Below are 25,397 nucleotides of genomic sequence, written 5' to 3'. Positions count from 1 at the left end.
AAACAACAAATTTCATGGTGATGATATACTGGTGATACTAAACCTGATTCTGAACATGAAATATTCTTCTGCAGCTTAGCAGTTGGGTTTAATTAGATTCCTCCTTCTACGACATGGTCAAATAATTAAATAGAAAGCAAACTTTGCCAGTTCATATCTATTTGATGATATCATCAGGTTCCCAAGATACAAATAGGCTCATAAATACAAGTTCACAGGGATACATAATGAACAGTCAATGATCAAATAATTTTTGCATAACTTTTATTTATTTACTTAAAACACTATGAGTGAACATTGTCAGTAAAAAGTAACAAAAATAACTGAAGTTCATATAAAATTAAATGCTTTGTCTTTACATTCCTGTATAGTTCTTGTAAATGAGGGTAGAGCAACTTGATAAACACATGCAGCCAAGCACAATAACTTCTCTCAATAAACATTTGAATTTCCTCATTCACATATGTCACACATTAATAAATCAAATAATTATATTTTTAAATAAACTTTGATTTTACTTTATGCTCCTGTGTCAAAATCATTTTTACCTTGTTTTCTGATAGAATAACATTACCATTTAGGGCAGTGGGATTAAAACCAACGATATTATCATTGACATTAGAATATCATGGTAGCATTGCAACTGCAAACGTCCACACAGTTACATTGGTACTGCTTCTTCAGGTTTACCAGATGCGCACTGGGAACTCTCTGCTCTCAGTAAACTCGGAGGAACAGAGTAAATGCTGGTGTGAGGAAATTCTCAGCCATTACTCCCTGCTTAATGCTTTTAACTGAAAAACTACTTTGCATTATAAATATATAGATTTCAAAGGTTCACTTAATATCAGATAACGTATACAGTATATAACTTGGAATTTTTACTCCTCACAGATTTCTCTGTCTTTTCCACTATAAGACCATTAGACCATAAGATATAGGAGCAGAAGTAGGCCATTCGGCCCCTCAAGTCTGCTCCATCATTTAATCATGGGCTGATCCAATTCTTCCAGTCATCATTCCCCTGCCTTCACCCCATACTGTTTGATGCCCTGGCTAATCAAGAACCTATCTGTCTCTGCCTTAAATACACACAATGACTTGGCCTCCACAGCCACTCATGGCAAAAATTCCACAGATTTACCACCCTCTGACTAAAGTAATTTCTCTGCATCTCTGTTCTAAATGGACATCCTTCAATCCTGAAGTCGTGCCCTCTTGTCCTAGAATCCCCTACCATGGGAAATAACTTTGCCATATCTAACCTGTTCAGGCCTTTTAACATTCGGAATGTTTCTATGAGATTCCCCATCCTTCTCCTGAACTCAAAGGAATACATCTCAAGAGCTGCCAGACGTTCCTCATACAGTAACCCTTTCATTTCTGGAATCATTCTTGTGACTCTTCTCTGAACCCTCTCCAACGTCAGTATATCCTTTCTAAAATAAAGAGCCCAAAACTGCACACAATACTCCAAGTGTGTATAGTTTATGGACATATAATCAATCTGTATATATAAGCTATCTTATATATTTATATTTATTGTGTTTTTCTTTATATTGTGTTCTTTATCTTATTGTGTTTTATTTTGTTCTGCATTGGATCCAGAGCAACAACTATTTTGTTCTCCATTACACTTGAGTACTGGAAATGACATTAAACAATCTTACTAATGATAGCAGCTATGCTGACATCTTGAAAATAATGTTTATACTTGAAATTATAAAGTAATAATTTAACACCATAATCAGTAAAAATATTGCTGTAGTTTTCACTCAGTAAATCTATATGATAAAATAAAATTTAATTCAGTTTCAAATTTAATAGAATACAATACTAAATGGTGCAATGTATTGTGTATTTAATATTTAAATAATGTTTGAGTAATCTTTGCGAATATATATTTATATATATACATATATATAGGTTGATTAAACATCATGTTCATTTAAATAATTCATTACAGGTTGTAGGTATAAATACGTGAAAGGCATATGTCATCACACTACCACTTGGTACATGCGCGCGTTGCTTAGAGTATGGCCCGCATTTCAGACTCTCATGTCTTCCCTTGAATCGTTTAATCTTTTGAAGTTTTCAAACATAACACAAGGAAATTTTGTTCAGTGAAAAGCGTTAAGTACATTTAGGTTCCCGTTATCCTTGGAGAAAATCTACTATTTCAAATGTTTTTCTCCAAGGTTAAAATTCTTTTAGGTGGTGTCCTGCTGCTTTGGGTTTCATCTTTTTTAAACATTTGGGCTAAGATATCTTTGGTCCTTAGTGATGGCAATTTGCCTCCATTGAAATGCATTTTTTTGTGCAGCCTTCCAACTGCAAACAGAATGTTGAAATTTAAAGGAGCTCCAATTGCAGAATTTCAATGTGAAAAGAAATCTTGTCCGGTGAGAAGTGTTAAGTAAACTTAGGTCACCTTTATCACAGAGTCATAGAAACCTACAGCTCAGAGGCAGGGTCTTTGGCCCAGCTAGTCTGTGTCAAACATTTAAACTGCCTGATCCCATCAATCTGCATCTGGACCATAGCTCTCCATACCCCTACTATCCGTGTACCTATCCAAACTTCTCTTTATCCTTGAAGAAAAACCCCAAGGGTAAAATTCAGTTAGGTGGTATCCCGGCTCGTTTGGTTTTCAACTTTTTCAAACATTTGGGCTAAGATATTTTTGGACCTTAGTGACAGTAATTTGACTCCATCGAAATATCTTTTTGTGCAGCCTACCTGGTATGGTCAAATGCAAGCTGAATGTTGAAATATAAAGGAGCTCCAATTGTGGAATCGGCCCTTTCAAGCATTCTTCTCAAGTGATATTTATTTAGGCGATGCCTCGGCAGGTTTTGAGTTTTGTCAATGGTCATGTGCAGAGCTATAATGGAGAGGTGATCATTTTAAAGCAAAAACACTTTTTCATTGGGCTGGGTAATTCTGATCACCAGTGGCCTTGATTCACAATGGGTCTCTTATAATTCAAGGAAATGGCCTTTTGTAAACAGCAGAAATTTAAACTTCAGTTATTATATCTTTAAGAACAACCTGGCTAGGAATGGATTCACAACTGAACATATCACTTAGTTTCCCCATTGGGGTCCTTGTGCAGGATTCCCTAAAGGGTAACTTGATGGTTGAGTCGGTGGTAAGGAAAGCAAGTGCAGTGTTAGCATTCATTTTGAGAGGAGTAGAAAATAAAAACGTAATGCTTAGGTATCATAAGGCATTGGTCAGCCGGCTTGGAGTATTGTGAGCAGTTTTGGGCCCCTTATCTAAGAAAGAGAAGGCAGCAATAGCAAACTACTTTGGTAGAAAAATTTTTCAAGAACAGTCATGGTCATGGGACCATGATCGCCCACGTCATACAACACAGCACGTAACGATGATGTGCTGGCATTGGAGAGTGTCCAGAGGACTTTTAGCAGACTGATACTGAGAAGGAAAGGGTTAATGTATAAGGAGCGCTTGATGGCTCTGGGCCTGTACTCACTGGAGTTTAGAAGAATGAGGGGGATCTCTTTGAAACCTATCAAATATTAAAAGAGATAGAGTGGTCTCAGGGAGAATGTTTTCTATAATGAGGAAGTCCAGGAACAGAGGGTACAATCTCAGAATAGGATGCCCCTTTAAAACTGAGATGAGGAGGAATTTCTTTAGACAGAGGGTGGTTAATTTGTAGAATTCATTGCCACAGATGGATGTAGAAGTCAAGTCATTGGGTAGATTTAAAGCAGAGGTGGATAGATTCTTGATTAGTCAGAGTACAAGGAGGAGGCAGGAGAAAAGGGTTGAGAGGGCTAATAAATGATGAAATGGTGAAGCAGATTCGATGGGCTGAATGGCCAAATTCTGCTCCTATGTCCTATGGGGCTTTCTGAGATATTAATTAGACTGCTGCTTCTCTCTATGATCCATGAGTCAAGATTCAGTTAATTCACTATTAACTAAATGTTGACTCATGTCCATAAAGTGCATCAGCAGCCTAATTGACATTGGGCTTTCATTTTGTCTGACTCCAGCTGAAGGCCACACCAATGAACTTGCCTCCCACAGTGGAATCAGGAAACGTATTGATATTATCAATCTGTTTCAGCATGCAGTCTCAGAACATTATCTTAGTAATTTGCTCTTTAGTAATGCATCAATTAGATCTGAGGCTTGCAATCGCTTTGCAAATCACAATGCCTAAGGGAATAAAGCCCATCTTAATTTACCCTTTAATGCTCTCACCAGGACATTGAGGATGTGATTGAAAGGCGGGCAGAGCTTTAGTATGCAACATTCTTATGCAGTTAAAAATTATGTAAATACATTCAATTTTTGCTTATGATAAATATGAAAAGCAGAAGATTACAAAAATCATATCACAAAGAGTTTGCCAAAAAAATTCATGATGTTCTCCCTCCGTGTTTTTTGAGTAGTAACCTTGCACCACAAGATTGAAGAGTCCTGCTCCTCAACTCTGGCAGCCTCAATTCAGAGCAAACCCACATCTGATGGCAAAAGTATTCCTTCATGCATATGCTCAATAAGAGTATCTGCACAAGGGTCCAAAAAGAATTCATGATAAAAGTACCGTTACGTGTAAAATGAGAGGAAGACTTCAAAGAAATATTACTGCCTGCTTTTGTGCGGACATTTGAGGCCTCCAGTACAACTTAAATTTAACACGGATGTTCTCAATCTGACCCATGCTCAAATATAGGAGTCAACAGAATTTTTGCTACCATCAACAAAGTCCAGCACAGCAGGTATGTCCACGTTGCCATAGGATGATGCTTTATGGACACTCTCAGTCTTAATTTCTGCGTGCTTATGTATCGTGCTGTAGTATTGCTCGGTTTCGCTGAAGGAATACAGCATCGAAATATCCTGCCATGCTGCTCTGCTTGGCGTTTTGAACTCCCTTGGCGCTACGGATTCGAAGAAGCTCTTCACGTTTCTCTCAGCCATTTCCTTAGCGTGTTCGGCTGACTTCTTCTCCAGCACTTCATTCTCTTTTTCTCTGTAGGTTTTCCAAAACTGGAGCTGGAGGAAGCTGACAGGAGAATAACAGCGCACGATGCAGGTAGAGGTCAAGGCAAAAACCATGGTGGCTGCAACCAGACTCCATCCAATAACCTGTAATAGAACACAGAACATAGGAGAGTACCACACAGGAACAGGCCCTTTGACCCACAGTGCTGTGCCAAACCCGTTAAAATAGTCATCAGATAGCCAGCTAAACTAATCCCCTCTGCCTACACAATGTCCATATCCTTCCATTTTCCTCACATTCATGTGCCTGTCTAAACATCTCTTAACTGTCTCTGTTACATCTGCCTCTACCACCATCCCAGGCATCCCACTCTCTGACACAGTTTGGTGCCAGTGGTGCTGCAGGAGTTGCCAGTCAGCATTGAACTCAATGTAAGGCTGCCTTAGGGACTCCAACTCCAGAGATTTCCCTCAGGGTTTACTCCTTGAAGCCGTCCCCATGAGTGGGCATTGCCCCAAGGCAGCGGAGGCTTGAGATCAGAATTTTTCTTCTCCTGGCTGAGCTGCCAACAGTGGCTGATGAGCCGCATCTCGCCGAAGCAACTGGTTTTAAGGCGTCAGTAACCCGTCTCTGCCCCTTCCCTTGTCAGTAGAAATGGTTCTGCTAGGCTCAGTAGCTAAGCCACATGTGAAGTTCTAGGAGCTGGAGTTGGTTGTCAGAGGCTATTTGAGATGCATGCCAAAGGGGGCATTTAAAACCTTGTAGGAACTTGAACCCACTATCTCCCCAGCTATGACAACCTTAGTGAACCCATCATCCAAGACCTCCACCACTAAGGCCACTACTACTGTCAGGCAGGAGGCACAGGAGCCTTGGGTCCCACACCACCAGGTTCAGGAACAGTTATTACCCTGCAACCATCAGGCTCCTGAACCAGTGTGGATAACTTCACTCACCTCAACACTGACCCGACTCCACAACCTACTGAGTCACTTTCAAGGACTCTACAACCCATGTTCTCAGTATTATTTTTAATTTGCACAATCTGTCTTCTTTTACACATTGGTCGTTTGTCAGTCTTTGTGTATGTGTAGCTTGTTTTAAATTCTATTGTCTTTTTTGCCTGTAAGAAACTGAATGTCAAGGTAGTTAAATGGCAATGTCTATGTGCCTTGATAGCAAAGTTACTTTGAAGTTGGAGCCCTACTCTCGGTTATTCCTCTCCATAGATGCTTCCTGACCTGGTGAGTTCCTCCAGCATGTGGTAGACAAAATTGTGGAAATTGTTTGCCACATTACTGTTTTTAAATTGTAATGACGCTTATATTGTATAATCTTCTGATATGCTGAGTGTGGTGCATTTTACAGTCCGGTTTAACAGTAATTCTATTCAAACTACAGGCCTTTGAAAAGATTTTCCTTTGACAGTTGCAGTACTTATGAAACTATTGCAATCCAGTACCGCTTTCGAATGAGTTCACATCTGGCTAATCCTGCCTAACAAAATCCTCACAGCTGTTTCAAAGTAAAGTCTTGTGCCAGCTCCTACAGTTTCCAGGAAGAAAGAATGCTTACGAAGAGACCAACAGCCAGTCACATGAATTAGGAGAACAAATGCAATTGTGGCTACAGAGTCGTTGGTTTCTAAAAGTAACACACACAAAATGCTGTAGGAAGTCAGGTCAGGTAGCATCTATGGAGAGGAATAAACAGTCAACACTGAGACCCTTCATCAGGATTTACAAGGACCTATTCTTCTCCACAGATGCTGCCTGACCTCTATCATATAACCATATACAATTACAGCACAGAAACAGGCCATCTCGGCCCTTCTAGTCCGTGCCGAACACTTACTCTCACCTAGTCCCACCTACCTGCACTCAGCCCGTAACCCTCCATTCCTTTCCTGTCCATATACCTATCCAATTTTTTTTAAATGACAATACCGAACCTGCCTCTACCACTTCTACTGGAAACTCGTTCCACACAGCTACCACTCTCTGAGTAAAGAAGTTCCCCCTCATGTTACCCCTAAACTTTTGCCCCTTTACTCTCAACTCATATCCTCTTGTTTGAATCTCCCCTACTCTCAATGGAAAAAGCCTATCCACATCAACTCTGTCTTCCCCCTCAACCTTTCACGCTCCAAAGAATAAAGACCTAACTTGTTCAACCTATTGCTTAGCATGTCTCACTCTGGATTTCCAGCATCTGCAAAAAAAACTTGCGTTTATAGATTTTTTTTAAGAAAACTGTCTGTAGCAAATTTCTGCTGGTTGCATCACCATCTGGTATCAGGGTGGGGCACAGCTCAGGATAGTTGTAAACTCAGTCAGCTCCATCAGGGGCACTGGCCTCCATAGTATCCAGGACACGTTCAAGGAACAATACCTCAAAAAGATGGCATCCATTACTAAGGACCCCTGTCACCTAGGACATGCCCTCTTCTCATTGTTACCATCAGGGAGGAGGTTCTGGAGCCTGACAGCACACACTCAGTGATTCAGGAACAGCTTCCACCCCTCTGCCATTTGATTTCTGAATGGACATTGAACCCATGAACACGACCTCACTACTTATTTTTCTCTTTTTGTACTACTTATTTAGTTTAATGTTTTAATATATATAAATAATTATATATATGCTTACTGTAATTTACAGTTTTTATCATAATGTATTGCAATGTACTGCTACGGCATAACAACATAACAAATTTCACGACATGTGTCGGTGATTTTAAACCTGGTTCAGATTCTGGATAGATGCAATTAACAACAGGACAGGAGCAAGTTTTATTTCCTGCTCTGTGCTGTTTGTATAGACCCTTTAATCCGTGACTTAGATTTCCAGATAACCAATGGTGAGCTTTTATTACAAGTATGATCTACTTTCCCAATGAACAAGTGGCATTGTTTCTTAATGTAAGCCATCATGGCAATCATGGTCTTCTTTATAAATAAAATTAGAGTGAATTTCATATGCAGATTCCCTATGTTGGATTTCATTTTTCTATTCCTGCCACAAATATTGAATATTATTAATAATTTACGTATGGTCTTGCATTGATTGGTGGGTGGGGGGGGATTTTGTATTCAGTTGTCATGGTGACAAAATGGAATCGGTTAGCAGATTCCATTGGCCAAACTTTTTAATTCCGATTCCCATCCCCGTTCTGACATGTCGATCCATACCTCCTCTTGTGCTATGATGAGGTCTCTCACAGGGTGAGCAGCAACACCTTACCCTCCATCTGGGTAGCCTCCAAACTGATGACACGGACATTGATTTCTCCTTCTGGTAAAAAAAAAATCCCTCCCCCTCCCTTCTTCTTCTAGTCTCCACTCTGGCCCCTTCCTTCTTCTCAGCTCCCCCTGGGTCCCCTCCTCCTTCCCTTTCCCCCATGGTTCACTCTCCTCACCTATCAGCCTCCTTCCTCTCCAGCCCTTTACCTTTCCCACTCACCTGGCTTCACCTATCACCTTCCAGTCATCCTCCTTCCCCTCCCTCCACCTTTTTATTCTGGCATCTTCCCCTTCCCTTCCAGTCTAGAAGCCTGAAATGTTGACTGTTTATTCATTTCCGTAGATGCTGCCTGACCTGCTGAGATTCTTCGGCATTGTGTGTGTTACTCATCCTTGTCTGTTCTGTTATCAGCCTGGGCATATTTTTTAGCTTTATGCATGCTAAAACTTGTAACTGTAAATAAGTGAGCAAAAAAGTTGAATGTAATTCCTAAGACTGAATGCTGTTCTAGCTCTCAAGTGACTAAAGTGCTAAAATAGTGCATACATAAAGAATTTGCCTCTTTAAAATTAGAATCAGAAGTAAGCAGCCTTCGATTAAGGCTCTTCCTAATCTCAAGGTAAAACATTAAAAGCACTGACTAATATTCTAAAATATTTACTTATTTATTGAGATGCAGTGTGGAGTTGCCCTTCCAGTCCTTCAAGCCCCGTAGCCCATCGACCTCTGATTTAGTCCTAGCCTAATATAAACCATATAACCATATAACAATTACAGCACAGAAACAGGCCATCTCGGCCCTTCTAGTCCGTGCTGAATGCTTACTCTCACCTAGTCCCACTGACCCGCACTCAGCCCATAACCCTCCAATCCTTTCCTGTCCATATACCTATCCAATTTTACTTTAAATAACAAATCCGAACCTCCTTCTACGACTTCTACTAGAAGCTTGTTCCACACAGCTACCACTCTCTGAGTAAAGAAATTCCCCCTCATGTTACCCCTAAACTTTTGCCCCTTAACTCTCAACTCATGTCCTCTTGTTTGTATCTCCCCTACTCTCAATGGAAAAAGCCTATCCATGCCAACTCTATCTATTCCCCTCATAATTTTAAATACCTCTATCAAGTCCCCCCTCAACCTTCTACACTCCAAAGAATAAAGACCTAACTTGTTCAACCTTTCCCTGTAACTTAGGTGCTGAAATCCAGGTAACATTCTGGTAAATCTTCTCTGTACTCTCTCTATTTTGTTGACATCTTTCCTATAATTCGGTGACCAGAACTGTATACAATACTCCAAATTTGGCCTTACCAATGCCTTGTACAATTTAAACATTACATCCCAACTCCTATACTCTATGGCAACACGAGTGAATCTGCAGATGCTGGAAATAACTAAAAGCTCAAAATGCTGGCAGAACTCAGCAGGCCAGACAGCATCTATACTCAATGCTCTGATTTATAAAGGCCAGCATACCAAAAGCTTTCTTCACCACCCTATCCACATGAGATTCCACCTTCAGGGAACTATGCACCATTATTCCTAGATCACTCTGTTCTACTGCATTCCTCAATGCCCTATCATTTACCATGTATGTCCTATTTGGATTATTCCTACCAAAATGTAGCACCTCACACTTATCAGCATTAAACTCCATCTGCCATCTTTCAGCCCACTCTTCTAACTGGCCTAAATCTCTCTGCAAGCTTTGAAAACCTACTTCATTATTCACAACGCCACCTACCTTAGTATCATCTGCATACTTACTAATCCAATTTACCACACCATCATCCAGATCATATTATATGACAAACAACATTGGACCCAGTACTGATCCCTGAGGCACACCATTAATCACGGAGCAATTTACAATTGACCAATTAACCTACCATCTTGTAGGTATTTGGACTGTGGGAAGAAACTGGAGCACCCGGAGGAAACCCACACGGTCACGTGGGAGAACGTACAAACTCCTTACAGGCAGCGGCGGGAATTGAACCCGGGTCCCGCGTTGTGCCAACCATTATATTACTGTGGTAAACTATGTATACCTGTCTGGACCTGTGTGGACACGCCCTCTGCTGACTGCTCCTGTGGCTTCTCCCACAGACCCCGGTATAAAGGCGATTGGAGGCACTGCTCCTCCCTCAGTCTCCGAGATGCTGTGCTCCGTTTTGCTGTTAATAATAGCCTATCGTTCACCTCCAGTCTCCGGGAGTTATTGATGGTGCATCAGTTCCCGTGCCGCCCCTTATGGCATGACAGCAGTTCAACATGAGTTGGACATTTCCATTTTGCAGATGCCGAAATTCACATAAATGCTGGAGGAACTCGGCAGGTCAGACAGCATCTATGTAGAGGAATAAAGAGTCGATGTTTCAGGCTGAGGCCCTTCATGAAAACAGCTGAAGGGTCTAGCGCCCAAAACGCCGACTGTTTAAATTCCTTTTCATAGATACTGCCTGATTTGCTGAGTTATTCCCACGTTTTGCGTGAGTTACTCAAAACTGTAGTCTGTGACAGGTTGCAACATGTCCCACAATTGTGCACGCCCCTCGCCCCACGGCCCGCCACATCCCCCTCCCCCATCTTCAGTGAGAGTTTTGAGAATACAAACACTTACGCTTTTCGTGTACAGTAATTGTAAAGGGATGCGTGATTTCGCCTGTTTAAATCTTAAACCAAATCATCTGTACAAGCGGGTAAATCAGACTGCAGAAGAAAGTAGGACTGTGGAGGCAAAGTCATTGGGTAGTTTTAAAACAGAGGCTGACATGTTCTTGATTAATAAGGGTGTGGAGGGGAATGGGGTTGAGCGGGGTAATAAATCAGCCCTGATAGAACGGTTGCAGATTCGATGGGTCAATTACCCTAATCCTGCTCCCACTACAGTAAAAAATAACACCTGCTCTCGAATATATTTCTTACCTGGGAGTGTGCCTGGAGTGTACGGAGGATATCTGCTTGGGTGGGCGGAGGCAACACTGACTGACCGCAAGGCACTCGGTAAAGATCTTGGGGACAGTTCCTGGAGTAGTTACTGCAGATATTGTCTGCGAAGTAATCACTGTAATAGCCGGACATACCACATTCATAAATCATTCCGTTCAGCAGCGCGACAGAAACCCAGGTAACCGGGGCCACTAAGGCTCCCATGGTGATGAGAAAAAAGATCTTGATGCCTCGAAGGAGGATCCTTCTCGAGTATTGCTTTCTCTGACTAACGCAGCAGCCCGTGCAGAGCTTCCAGGTTCTGTTGCTGATGAAGAATCCCAGCACGAATAAGACCAGGGCTGGGACCAGAAGGAAAACAAGGCTGTAGGTGAAATTCCATGAGTTACAGGGGCAGTTGAACACGACAACCGAGAACAGTTGTTCCCCTCCAGCTGTTGCTAAGGCCAGAAAGCTGTATCCCAGCGTGGCGTGCTGCCTCAGGACGAAATTCAGCAGGGCTTTAAATTTCTCCATCTTCACAGCACGCTTGGACCCAATGACTGTTGATGCAACTTCCTTTCTGCCGCTCGCCGAAACCGTCTGGAGAGCTTTTCATACATAATTTACATCAAGTCCTTGCTGGCGATAAGAGGGGGGAAAAAAAAGGTTGGGAAAATGAAACTAAATCTAATTAAAAAACAAAGCACCGCAGAATGCATCGTGCCTGCCAATACATCCTGCTTGTAACCGACTCCATATGTGGGTCTGTTTAAATATCAAAAGGCATTTCAGCTCTGGCTCAGTTGCTGTTGACGTTCCTGAGAAATAATGGCAATCCTGTCATGTCTTCAATTATCTTTATGGGCTCTTCATTGCTTTCCCCAAGAAGGATGGTTCAATTTTCTTCGGAGCGAACTAGGGTTTGCCTGAGGAGCTTTAATATTACAGCTCGCGATGTCATGGGAGCACTGACATTATTTTTATCCAGTAGCCGTAACGCTCTGAGCTGGCGGCCACCACCCAGGTCTCCATAAAGTATCAAACGCCAGTAGCGTTATGCTGTTTCGAGCAACACACACACGATGCGGGAGGATCTCAGCGGGCCAGGCAGCATCTCTGGAAATGAGTAAACAGTCGACGTTCCGACCCTTCATCAGGACCAGCATCTGCAGATTTTCTCATATTTGCGTTAAATTGTTCACTTTTCAACTTGTGCCCTAAATTCATCTTATTATTTGTTACTTGTGGTAATTTTACTTTACGTGTTCTGCGTGTAAGTACCGTGTTGTGCACTTTGTTCTGCAGGAATGTTTTTGTTTTGGTAGCGGATGACAGTGAGCTGCACTTGAACACAGTGTTCAAACAGGACTCCTGATGAAGGGTCTCCGCCCCAAAGGTCGGCCGTGTCCTCTGTTCTGTAGCTGCTGCCTGGCCTGCTGAGTTCCTCCAGCATTGTGTGCCCCTGTAGCTTTGGATTTCCAGCATCAGGGCAGATTTTCTTATGTGAATGTACAAGCCCCTTATCAAAATGAACGGGAAGATGTGTGATATCAGTGCCCTGCTCTTCACCCCATCACAAGCACCGATCTCTGCACACTTACAGTGATGGGAAGGAGGACCAGTTTTCCGTTGAAACTCGCTCAGTCCGGCTTGTGGCGAGCATTTCTACAGCACATTTCCGGCTGCAGTCTGCGAGGAGTTTGCACACTCTCCCCGTGACCGTGTGGGGTTCCTCTGGGTGTTCCAGCTTCCTGTTTTAATGAATTGTGGGATGCTCTGTGGGCGTCAGCAGCATGGTGTTATGAGCGGGCTGCCCCCAGCCCAATCCTCACACCGTGTCCATCACTGGCACAGTTGGCGCATTTCACTGTACGTTTTTATCTACATGTGACAAATAGAGGCAAGGCTGATCTCTTTATTTTCATCATTACTATGTTTAATTTTAATGAAATGAGTAACAATGAATCCACTGGTTTTTAGTCAGAAGTTAAATTCATTTGCCACTAAGTTCCCACTGCCCCAATTAACAAGCTTGGACCTCCTCTCCAAACGTGTTAATCAATTGTACTTTGTGAGTGTAAATGTTCCATTTGTCAAACTTAGATAACTGTGCTCCCCCTCCCACCCATTAATTCTGTATCTATCTTTACACTATATCATAATATCCCCTTCATGCAGTCTGGCCAACTCACTTGTACAGTCTTCAAAACTTCCTTATAATCCATTCTCTACCTGCACCACTTGTTAAATGTAGACATCTGTCCCAGATTGTCATTTTCAGGGTCTCTACAACTCACGTTCTTAGTTTTATTTACTATTTTATAGCATTTTCAAGATTTGTCTTCTTTGTTGGAGCACAGTCACAGGAAACCAGCATCCAACATCAAGAACCCCCACCACCCAGGACATGCTCTCTTCTCGCTGCTGCCATCAGGGAGGTGGTACAGGAGCCTCAGGACTCGCACAACCAGGTTCAGGAACAGTTATTACCCCTCAACCATCGGGCTCTTGAACCAAGGGGGTAACTTCACTTGCCCCATCATTGAACCATTTCCACATCCTATGGACTCACTTTCAAGGACTCTTAATCTCATGTTCTCAATAGTTATTGTTTAATTATTATTATTATTTCTTTTCTCTTTGTTTGTAGTTGTCTTTCCACATTGGTTGTTTGTCCACCCTGTTGGGTACGGTCTTTCATTGATTCTATTATGGTTTGTAGACTTACTTAATATGTCCTTGGGAAAATGAATCTCAGGGTTGTATATGGTGACATATACTGTACGTACTTTGATAATAAATTTACTTTGAACTTTGAACTCTTTTACATATTGGGTGTCTGGCAGCTGTTCTTCACGTAACAGATTTCTAACAGCTGCAGAATCTTTGCGTTTATTATAACTTCTCATAAATTATATTGCATTTCTTTATTTTCTTGGAAATGTCTGCAAGAAAATGAATCTTAAGGTAGAATACAGTGACATATATGTACTTTGATAATAAATTTACTTTGAAATTTGAACTTTGATATTTTTATCATGAAGACAGAAGAGACTGCAGATGCTGGAATCTGGAGCAACACACAAATTGGTGGAAGGACACAACCGGTCAGGCAGCATCTGTGGAAGGAAATTGACAGAGCCATTTTGAATCTAGATCACCTTCGGCTGTGACTATTTCCCATAAACTCTATAATTGAAATGTCCAGCATTTCAAAGTACCTTTAACTTTTTTTCTTCACTCAGAGGGTAATGGGGCTGTGGAATTTACTGCCCCAGAGAGCTGTGGAAGCTACTACACTCAATAAATTCAAAACGGAGATAGACATTTTCCTGGATAAAAATGGCATTAGGGGATACGGTGAGCGAGCAGGTAAGTGGACATGAGGCTAGGTTTAGATCAGCCATGTGATCTCCTGGACCAGTTTTCGATAGCCTGGATGGGTCGGAGAGGAATTTTCCAGATTTTTTCTCCTCAATTGGCAACTCGATTTTTTTTCCCCGGGTGATCACATGGGTTTGGGCGGGATGAATAATAAAATAAAATGGGCGGCATGGTGTCCTGTTGGTTGGCACTGTTGCCTTGTGGGATTCGGTGAAAACTAGAGTTAAGATTGGATCAGCCATGATATTGTGGAATGGCAGAGCAGGCTTGAGGGGCCGATTGGCCTACTCCTGCTCCTATCTCTTATGTTCTTATGTTATGTTCTAACCCTATTAATTACTAATGCGCTGCTGGCCTTAACAAAATATTCTTGCCTTTGGTCATTAATTTAAAGTTCACAACAAAGTTTCCAGCACAAAATCAGGCCGATAAGTGGTGAAATACCGTGAAGCAGTGTATAGACTGTAAGGCCATAGATTATAAGACGTTGAGCAGAATTACAAACAACAGAAAGTGGGCAAATGCTGGAAATCTGAGCAACACACACAAAATCCTGGAGGAACTCAGCAGGCCAGGCAGCACCTATGGGGGGAGGGGGGAGGAAGTACAGTCGACTCTTTGGGTAGGACTGGGGAAACAAAGACGAGGAGTGGATTTAAAAGGTGGGGGGAAGGGAGGGAGATTCACAAGGTGATAGGTGAAAGCAGGAGGGGAAGGTATGAAGTAAAGAGCTGGGAAATTGATTGATGAAACAGATACAGGGCTGGAGAGGGGTGTCCAACAGGAGAGAACAGAAACTATGGAAGAAAGAAAAGAGCAGCGGACAGAGGTGATGGGCAGGCAAGGAGATAAGGTGACAGAGGGAAAAGGAAATGGGGAATGGTGAAGGAGAGGGGAAACATTAACGGAAGTTAGAGAAGTCAATGTTCATGCCATCAGGTTGGCGGCTACCCAGACGGTATATAAGGTGGTGTTCCTCCAACCCAAGTGTGGCCTCATCTTGGCAGTAGAGGAGGCCATGGACTGACACATCAGAATGGGAATGGGAAGTGGAATTAAAATGGATAGCCACCGGAAGATCCCGCTTCTTCTGGCAGATGGAGCATAGGTGCTGAGCAAAATGGTCTCCCAATATACATCGGTTTATAGGAGGCCACACCGGGAGCACCAGGCACAGTACATAACCCCAACAGACTCACAAGTGAAGTGTCACCTCACCCTGAAGGACTGATTGGGGCCCTGAATGGTAGTGAAGTGGGAGGTGTAGAGGCAGGTGTAGCACTTGTTCCATTTGCAAAGATAAGTGCCAAGAGGGAGATCAGTGGGGAGGGACAAATGGACAAGGGAGTCGTGTGGGGAACGATCCCTGTGGAAAGCAGAAAGTGGGGGAAGGAGCGAAAAATGTGTTTGGTGGTGAGATCCCACTGGAGATTTACAGCATCCCATTGGAGATTTTCTCTTGTTTCTAAATATATTGCTTGATTAAACATTCCTTGTTATTTAAATAATTAATTATGGGTTACATGTAAAAGTACGTGAATTGCTCCCACATGATACATGTGCACAACACACACAAAATGCTGGTGGAACGCAGCAGGCCAGGCAGCATCTATAGGAAGAAGTACAGTCGACGTTTCGGGCCGAGACCCTTCGTCAGAACTAACTGAAAGAAGAGATAGTAAGAGATTTGAAAGTGGGAGGGGAAGGGGGGAGATCCGAAATGATAGAAGACAGGAGGGGGAGGAATGACCCTCTTGTTTTCTCCCATCATTTCGGATCTCCTCTTCCCCCTCCCAAATCTCTTACTATCTCTTCTTTCCTAACGAAGGGTCTCAGCCCAAAACTTCGACTGTACTTCTCCCTATAGATGCTGCCTGGCCTGCTGCATTCCACCAGCATTTTGCGTGTGTGTGTGTGGCTTGAATTTCCAGCATCTGCAGATTTCCTTGTGATATGTGTGCGCCTCCGTAAAAGTAAAAAACTGAGTTAGACACGCATTATCGACTCACTGTGTTATCCTTTCAATTAGTTTTTATGTTTTGGAGCTACAAAACAGAACGAAAACAATAAACCATCACTCCAATGGCTTATTGAAAACAAAGTTAACTACTGTTTTAAGTTTAAAAATGCTTAATTGCATTAGTGCTTTAATGAATGACCATGGAGAAAATGACAAACTGATTGACCCAGCAGGAAACAAAAGGCAAAGGTAAACTTTCTTCACAAAGATCTCAACAATAACCAGCAGAATCATGACGAAAGAACACAGAACCCTTCAAGTTAAAGAGAAGATAGTTCCACCTGAATGATATTCACACACAAGTATATATATCTCAAAAATACACTGCGAGAAAAGTCAAAATCAAAACCATAGAACAATATCTTGTTCAGCACACTGTTTGTTTAAGTTTGATAGAATGCCTTGAAACAATCAAATGAAGGAAGATTCCTGTTGATTATTAAGACAGGCAGGTTACCTAAACTTCCCAATATTCTAAATTTACACTTCAGTGTGCAAAGAAATGGCAATGAAAACAAATAAGAGTTAACTTTGTGAAACATTGTGAGTCAATCCACCAACTGAAAACAGATAAAGCTCAGATTGAAAAATAGCCACACAATGAGATGATTTCATCCAAATCTTCCTTTTGAGAAATATTGGTAGTTTTACAAGAGCGTAGAATAACAAAGTTTCCATTCGTAACATTGATCTGTTGAATCTTTGGCTTCCCTGTTAAATATCATTTTTTTTTTAAACAAAAATCTTCATGTGCAAATCTTGTACTTGCATAAGTACATCATTTAGTTAATGTTTCTGCATATAGTTGGTCTCTCGAGAGGTGCCTTCCATGGTCTAGCACTGTGCTTGGGAACAAGAGGAATACAAACAGAGAAGCACAAAGCTATCCAAAAGAAGCACGGCGTATAGAAATCTTTGGGCGTGCAAGCTTGGAGCTTTCTGAAACCGAATTAGCTGTAAAGCTAATAGGAAAAAGAAAGTTGCTATGTTTAAAATTAAGAACACTCTTGTGTATGAAGCTGAAAGGGATTGTGCAGTACTTCGAACAGTGGTTCCTGGTTTGACATAACCATGTCTTATATTTCTGTTTGTGCCTTGTTCCTGTTTTACATAACTATCATCCACAAAATCAAAAATCTCCCTCATATTATCATTTCTCTCATCAGAGGTTTCTTCTCGCATTTGCTGCAATAATTTCTGTCGCTCTCTTTTCTCAGTCATTTCAATTTGTGCAAATATATTTGGAAGGGCATTGGGAAGTTTAACTCCATCGCCTTTCCCTTTTTTAATCTTTTTTGTCTTGCTTTGTTCAAATGAGACAGAGAAAAACTTTTCAATGGCTTCCTCCGTCTTCCTTTTGTCCGATTGTTTTAGAAGACGCTCAGCGGTCTTTCGAAAGTTGTCGGTGTTCAAGACTCGGGCCAAGATCTGTTTCTCCAGTTGCTGAAAAACTGACTTTGCGTGCTGAAGATTTCCCTCAACGACATTCGCATAATCTTGCGCTTCCTGCACTGAAACATCCCTGATTGCAGAAGCCCTGTCAAAAACAATTTTCTGGCGGTCGGCTAGTACCATAGCAAAAAGTGGTTTCACGGCAGTCTGCCCTGTCAAGAGGTATACTGTATACGTTTTCTCATTTGTTGCTAAAAATATATCCACTCGATCCAAATCCCCTCGAATGCTAAAGCTTTGAATCTCCACTGAAGGTCCAAAGAAGATATAGGCTGTCCTAGTCACTGGGTACCTCAATGTGGTTGTAACGTTCACATAATGCGTTCCATTGTATGAGTACCCACGAGGGTAGGACTTGAACGCCAGCGTGGCCTTTTCACTTCTGCCTTTATCATCCATCCAGAACATTCTATACCGGCCATCCTTTTGCTGAACAAATGCCCCATTCACCCCATCTCTTGAGGTTTCCTGAAAGGCCACGTCTGTGTTGTGGAAAAAAGCACTCATTTTCTCAAGCGAGCTACCTTCTTCCAAGTGGATTTGATCCACTAACAGTAACAGCTGCGGTTCTAGGAGCAGAAGGTTCCTCTGAGAACTCTTCAGCTTCAGGCTAGGGCTATAAGCGCCCACTGCCTCTCCGCGGATAAAGACCACACCACTCTGCTCCAGAGCCGCGATGACCTGGCCGTGGCAATCCCCAGAAATGCCGTTTTTATACTTCAACCACTTTGAGTTGCACGCCTCTGTCACTTGCCCCTCCCAATGCTTGAAACAAGTGTCTGATGTGGTTGGAGAGAACATCAAAACATTGTTGAGGAAGCTGTATTTTGGGCCGTATAAGGCCTCTGTGATAAAAGGCACACCATTAGGCACAAACGTGAAAGAATTCTGATCGGGATGTTCATGCCCGGCATTGAAATTCGTCCATCCGCGAATCCACTGCGAATACTTCTTTTCATGAACGACGTCGTAAATCGCATGGCCTCCCAGTTTGCCAGATTTGAAGGACAGGAAGGGCCGATTAAGTCCTGCTGGTAAAGCACCTCCATAGGTCACGACCCCCCAATCTTCGAAGTAATGTAATTTCGGTAACCCATAATCTGCAGGTGGGACTGGAGGCAAGGAGCTGTCGTACCTGACAACAAACGAAGAAGCACCAGAACATTAGCAAGTTATTAAACAAAACTATTTTCCAAAACAGACAAAATAATCTAGATTTTTAAAAGTTATCCTTAAACAATTTGTAGGTACAATCAACAAAACTATTTTCAAATTGTGAATTCTAAAAAATCCAGGATTTTTAAAAGTCATCTTTAAGTAATATGTAGGTGTGGTAAACAAAACTATTTTTCAAAACGTGAATAAAAAGATGTAGAATTTTTTATAACTGTCATTTAATAACATGTAGGTACAGGGTGTTGGAGTTCAGTTCTGACGTCATCTGTAAGGAGTCAGTGTGTTCTCCCTGTGAAATTACGGGTTTTCTCTGGACGCTCTGGTTTCTTCCCACAGTCTGAAGACGTACCGGTTAGTAAGTTAACTGGTCATTGTAAAATGTCCTGTGATTAGGCTAGGGTTAAATCAGGGGTTGTTGGGCAGTGTAGCTCAAGGGTCGAAAGGGACTGTTCAGCACTGTATCTCAATCAATAGAAAGTTAGAAAGACGGATAAGTAAGTACAGTCAATAAAACTATATTTCAAAACGTGGATAAAAAATCTAGAATTTTAAAATGTTATCTTTAAATAGCATACAAGTATGGCTAACAAAAAATACTTTTCAAAACATTGTCAAAAGAACTCTAGATTTAAAAAAAAGTTATCCTTAAACACTCGGTGCAGTCAACAAACTCTTTTTCAAAACATGGATAAAAAAATCTAGATTTTTAAAAGCTTTAAATAACACATAGGTACAACACAACTTCTGAACAGTGATTTTTAATCAGTATAAACAGAATTGGGTGGCGGGATGGAGTCACATCTCTACTAAAAGAGGTACAAGGTGCTCCTTCCCTCCACTAGCCTGCAGGTCACCCCTGGGCAAGGAGTAGCACCTGCATAGTCCTCGAACAGGGTCACATGAAGCCATGATAGCAGGTGATGCATATAACAAATCCTAGTTATGCGACCACTGACGCCAGGCAGACAATCTCTGAAGCGTACGGTAAAGACACTGCCCACAAGAAGGCAATGTAGGAAAATTTGCCAAGAACAATCATGGTCATGGAAAGACCATGATCATTTACATCAAACAACACATAATGATGATGAATTAGATCCATTCTGCTTGAAACAGACTTACTGTTTTCTCTAGAAATATTCTTTGTTCATTTAACTGATCTTGAACTTGGAAGTAAATGCTTCATTTCATGCCCGTAGCCTAGTGTCTTAGTCATCCATTTTAGCAGGAAGTGTAGCATAGACTAGTAAATTTGCTGCTGTAAAAGCAGCCCCAGCCCCAGCTACACATCACCTTAATGCCCGGTGTAAACCATGTCTACTTCCCACAATCTTGCAAGATGAGTGGAAATTGGCAGTACTTCTGGCTAATGCTAGCCTCCTGGATGATCTCCACGGGCCATATCCTCACGTCACTCCTTACGGAGATCAGCGAGGAGTGCTTGCCACCACAAGACACCTAACCATCAGAATCAGAACTAGGTTTGATATCATTGGCATGAAATTTGGTGTTTTGTGGCAGCAGTCCATTGCAATACATAATAATAAACTATAAATCACAATAAAAATACATAAATTAAATTTAGATAGGTAGTGCGAAAAGAGCGCAAAAATAGTGCAGTGGTGTTCATGGATTCATTGTCCATTCAGAAATCAGGTGGTGGAGAGGAATTTTTCTTGTGATCGCAAGACCCTTTTGAACAATGTGGAATGCTGTAAGTCTGATCCACTGATAGTGGACCCTGGACTTGGTTCTGGTGAGGACTAGGCCTCAGTGCCGTCTGTTTACAGTCACATAGGAGGGAGGTGTCCAAGCTGGAGTTGGTGCTGCCCCCTGCTGTGCACTTGGCAGAAGGCACACATATTGAGTTTGACAGCAGATTCTTGTAACACTCATGGACTCGGGGTCTCAGACTTTTGTTTTGTGTGACTGCGTTTTACTGATATCTTATATGTGCTATGCACCTTGGCCCCAGAGTAACACTGTTTAGTTTGACTGTATTCATGGGCATTCATGTATAGTTGGATGACAATTAAACTTGAACAATGAACAATGAAGAAGCTGTTCTTAAAACATTGAGTGTGTGTCTTCAGGCTCCTGTACCTCCTCCTTGATGGTAACAATGAGAAGAGGGCATGTCCTGGATTGATTTGATGGAGCTTGAAGGGCAGTAGAGAAGACAGATGAGCAGAAGATAAGCTCATTCTTTTCTAGATTACAGCCATTTGTTTTCTGTTTACATATTTAAGAGTTAAACTAGCTATGAAAATGGGCTGAGAAATGGCAGATGGCATCTAATACAGACAAGTGTGCGGTGTGAGGAGGACTAACTGGGGTAAGACTTACACAGTGAATGGTAGGGCACTGCAGAACACAGTAGGGCAGAGGAACCTAGCCAAACAGATCCAAAATTCCTTGAAAATGGCATTGCAGCTGAAGAGAGCTTTTGGCACATAGGCCTTAATAGTAAGAGCACTCAGTACAGGAGCTGGGATGTTATGTTGAAGTTGAATAAGATGTTGATGAGGCCCAACTTGGAGATTGTGTGCGGTTCTGGTCACCTATCTACAGGAAAAATATCAATGAGCTTGAAATAGTTCAAAGAAAATTTATGCACCTGACTAAAATCACCTCTACTGCTGAAGAAATAAAGCCCCAGCCTGTCCAAACTCAGTCCCTTCAGTCCTGGCACAAGAATATATTAAGATCAATGAGGCTGAAAGAGCAGAGAGAGAATGTTGGAAACATAGAAAACCTACAGCACAATACAGGCCCTTCAGCCCACAATAATGTGCCGAACATGTACTTAGTTTAGAATTTACCTAGGGTTACCCATAGCCATCTATTTTTCTAAGCTCCAGGTACCTATCCAGGAGTCTCTTAAAAGATCCTATCATATCCACCTCCATCACCGTTGCAGGCAGCCCATTCCATGCACTCACCACTCTGCGTAAAAAACTTACCCCTGACATTCCCGCTGTAGCAACTTCCAAGCACCTTAAAACTGTGTCCTCTTCTGTCAATGCCTCTCATCATTTTATACACCTCTAACAGGTCACCTCTCATCCTCCAGCGCTCCAAGGAGAAAAGGCCAAGTTCACTCAACCCATTCTCAGAAGGCATGTTCCACAATCCAAGCAACATCCTTGTAAATCTCCTCTGCACCCTTTCTATAGTTTCCACATCCCCACATCCTTCCTGTAGTGAGGTGACCAGAACTGGGCTCAGTACTCCAAGTGGGGTCTGACCAGGGTCCTATATAGTTGCAACATTACCTCTCAGCTCTTAAACTCAGTCCCGCTGTTGATGAAGGCCAATGCACCTGTACAGCAGCTTTGAGTGTCCTATGGACTCGGACCCCAAGATCCCTCTGATCCTCCACACTGCCAAGAGTCTTACCATTGTAACACTTACCCAACAGGCTGGTATATGTCTAGGGGAAAAAAGAAATCCAGCCACACACCAACCCCGCCTCCCGTTCACGCAGGTGCTGTGAGAATCGGGTTTATGCCTCGCGCCCCGCCGGTAGTATCAAACTCACAACAAATACCGGTATGACATACACTTTAAAGAGTTTACTAAAATTAAAAGAGTATTAGGCAGTACAATATATATATATATATATATATATACAAGAAAAAACAAAAGGCGCCAACTTATCAAAGTTCAGTCAGCTTAGTGCACTTCGGTGGAGCTCATCCAGCGAACCATTCGACTCCTAGGTGGTCGTCCTCCCGAAACTCCCACTTCGGACTCCCCGGTGGTCTCCCGAGCGCACGTCCTCCTTCCTCGGCGTCTCCCTCCGGACTCCTCAAGCCCGCGCAACCCCTCCCCCAAGGTCCCAGCCTCACAAAACACAATAACATTCCCCATTGATTAACAAGTGAATACAATTACCATATCAGCCATTCTAAAGTGAAACAACGGCGAGAGAAACTTTTAACAGACAAAGAAGCATTCCTACTCGTAACAAACCAAAGAAGCCCTTTTTAGTAACATACACAGGACATTGTACACCATTAATACTATATTCTGCCATTATATTTGACCTAGCAAAATGAACCACCTCACGCTTATCTGGGTCGAACTCCATCTGCTACTTCTCAGCCCAGTTTTGCATCCTATTGATGTCCCGCTGTAACTTTTGACAGCCCTCCACACTATCCATAACACCCCCAACCTTTGTGTCATCAGCAAATTTACTAACCCATCCCTCCACTTCCTCATCCAGGTCATTTATAAAATTCACAAAGATAAGGGGTTCCAGAAAAGATCCCCGAGGCACACCACTGGTCACTGGCCTCCATGCAGAACATGACCCGTCTACAACCACTCTTTGCCTTCTGTTGGCAAGTCAGTTCTGGATCCACAAAGCAATATCCCTTGGATCCCATGCCTCCTTACTTTCTCAATAAGCCTTATATGTGGTACCTTATCAAATGCCTTGCTGAAATCCATATATACTACATCTACGGCTCTACCCTCATCAATGTGTTTAGTCACATCCTCAAAATATTCAATCGGGCTCGTAAGGCATGACCTGTTTTTGATAAAGCCATGCTGACTATTCCTAATCATATTATGCCTTCCAAAAGTTCATAAATCCTGCCTCTCAGAATCTTCTCCATCAACTTACCCACCACTGAAGTAAGAAAAGCTACAGCACAATACAGGCCCTTCAGCCCACAAAATTGTGCCGAACATTCCCTACCTTAGAAATTACTAAGCTTACCTATAGCCCTCTACTTTACTAAGCTCCATGCACCTATCTAAAAGTCTCTTAAAAGACCCTATCGTATCCGCCTGCATCACCTTTGCCGCAGCCCACTCCGTGCACTCACCACTCTCTGAGTAAAAAACTTAACTCTGACATCTCCTCTGTACCTACTCCCCAGCACCTTAAACCTGTGTCCTCTTGTGGCAACCATTTCAGCCCTGGGAAAAAGCCTCTGATTATCCACACAATCAATGCCTCTCATCATCTTATACACCTCTATCAGGTCACCTCTCATCCTCCAAGTTCACTCAACCTATTCTCATAAGGCATGCTCCCCAATCCAGACAACACCCTTGTAAATCTCCTCTGCGCCCTTTATAGACTCACAGGTCTATAATTTCCTGGGCTATCTCTACTCCCTTTCTTGAATAAGGGAACAACATCTGCAACCCTCCAATCCTCCAGAATCTCTCCCATCCCCATTGATGATGCAAAGATCATCGCCAGAGGCTCTGCAATCTCCTCCCTCGCCTCCCACAGTAGCCTGTGATATATCTCGTCTGGTCCCGGTGACTTTTCCAACTTAATGCTTTCCAAAAGTTCCAATACATCGTCTTTCTTAATGTCTATATGCTCAAGCTTTTCAGTCTGTGTTAAGTCATCCGTACAATCGCCAAGGTCCTTTCCAGTGGTGAATACTGAAGCAAAGTATTCAAAGATGGTGCTGAGACCTGAAGGCCTGAGTTAGGTTCAACATGTTACCCGCACTATTGTTGTAACGTGTGGTTATACAGACCTTAAGACATAGGAGCAGAATTAGGCCATTTGGCCTATTGAGTCTGATCTGCCACTTGATCATAACTGATTTATTTTTCCTCTCAACCCCATTCTCCTGCCTTCTCCCTGTAACCTTTGATGCCCTGATTAATCAAGAAGCTATCAACCTCCAGTTTAAATGTACTCAGTGACTTGGCCTCCACAGCCACCTGTGGCAATTATTCCATAGATTCACCACCCTCTGGCTAAATAAATCCCTCTTCATCTCTGTTCTAAAGCAACATCCTTCTATTCTGAGGCTGTGCCCTCTGGTTCCAGACCCTCCCACTATTGGAAACATCCTCTGCACGTGTACTCTATCTAGGCCTTTCAATATTCGGGAGGTACTGTATACTTGCGGGTGGTGGGGTGGAGATCTGTCTCTAACAAAGAATTGTAAGGAGCTCATTACCTCCGCTAGCCTGCAGGTCACCCTTGGGCAAGGTGTAGCACCTGCTTAGCCCCCAATCAAGGTCACGCGAAGACATGGGTGCAAGTGGTGGATGGTCATATGTGCAACTGGTTACTATCACAAGTCCTGGCTATGTGACCACTGGCTCCAAGCAGACAATCTCTGAAGAGTATTGATGATGGCTGGGGTCACCCGTCTTGTAAAGACACTGCCCAGAAGGTTGCAATGGCAAACCACTTCTGCAGAAAACTTT

The 25,397-nt window shown here is 42.4% G+C and overlaps 2 protein-coding genes across 2 annotated transcripts in view; both read right to left on the bottom strand.

Annotated features, from left to right (window-relative positions):
• Positions 1 to 267: 267 nt before the first annotated feature.
• Positions 268 to 12,837, bottom strand: LOC140733728 (calcium homeostasis modulator protein 6-like). Its single transcript, XM_073057437.1, has 2 exons — positions 11,162 to 12,837; positions 268 to 5,130 (listed from the first exon to the last, which is right to left on the bottom strand). The coding sequence occupies exons 1-2, from the start codon at positions 11,699 to 11,701 to the stop codon at positions 4,705 to 4,707; spliced, it is 966 nt and encodes a 321-aa protein (XP_072913538.1). The 5' UTR covers positions 11,702 to 12,837; the 3' UTR covers positions 268 to 4,704.
• Positions 12,838 to 16,663: 3,826 nt separating this feature from the next.
• dse (dermatan sulfate epimerase) overlaps positions 16,664 to 25,397 on the bottom strand; it is a 99,161-nt gene continuing 90,427 nt past the window's right edge. The window contains exon 6 of the mRNA XM_073057435.1: positions 16,664 to 19,158. Within this exon, the coding sequence (XP_072913536.1) occupies positions 17,406 to 19,158 (1,753 nt within the window). The 3' untranslated portion in view covers positions 16,664 to 17,405. The remainder of the gene's footprint in view (positions 19,159 to 25,397) is intronic.

Source organism: Hemitrygon akajei, chromosome 9, assembly GCF_048418815.1.
Source record: "Hemitrygon akajei chromosome 9, sHemAka1.3, whole genome shotgun sequence".
Taxonomy (NCBI): domain Eukaryota; kingdom Metazoa; phylum Chordata; class Chondrichthyes; order Myliobatiformes; family Dasyatidae; genus Hemitrygon; species Hemitrygon akajei.
The sequence above is the reverse complement of the archived record's forward strand: the minus strand, read 5'-3'. Positions and strand labels throughout refer to the sequence as shown.

What these genes read in the sequence shown, in the direction of transcription:
- LOC140733728 (XM_073057437.1), bottom strand. Translation starts at nt 11,701, where the DNA reads ATGGAGAAATTTAAAGCCCTGCTGAATTTCGTCCTGAGGCAGCACGCC. An exon ending in CACTCCAGGCACACTCCCAG is followed by an intron (nt 5,131 to 11,161) that starts GTAAGAAATATA and finishes GTTCTATTACAG; the next exon opens with GTTATTGGATGGAGTCTGGT.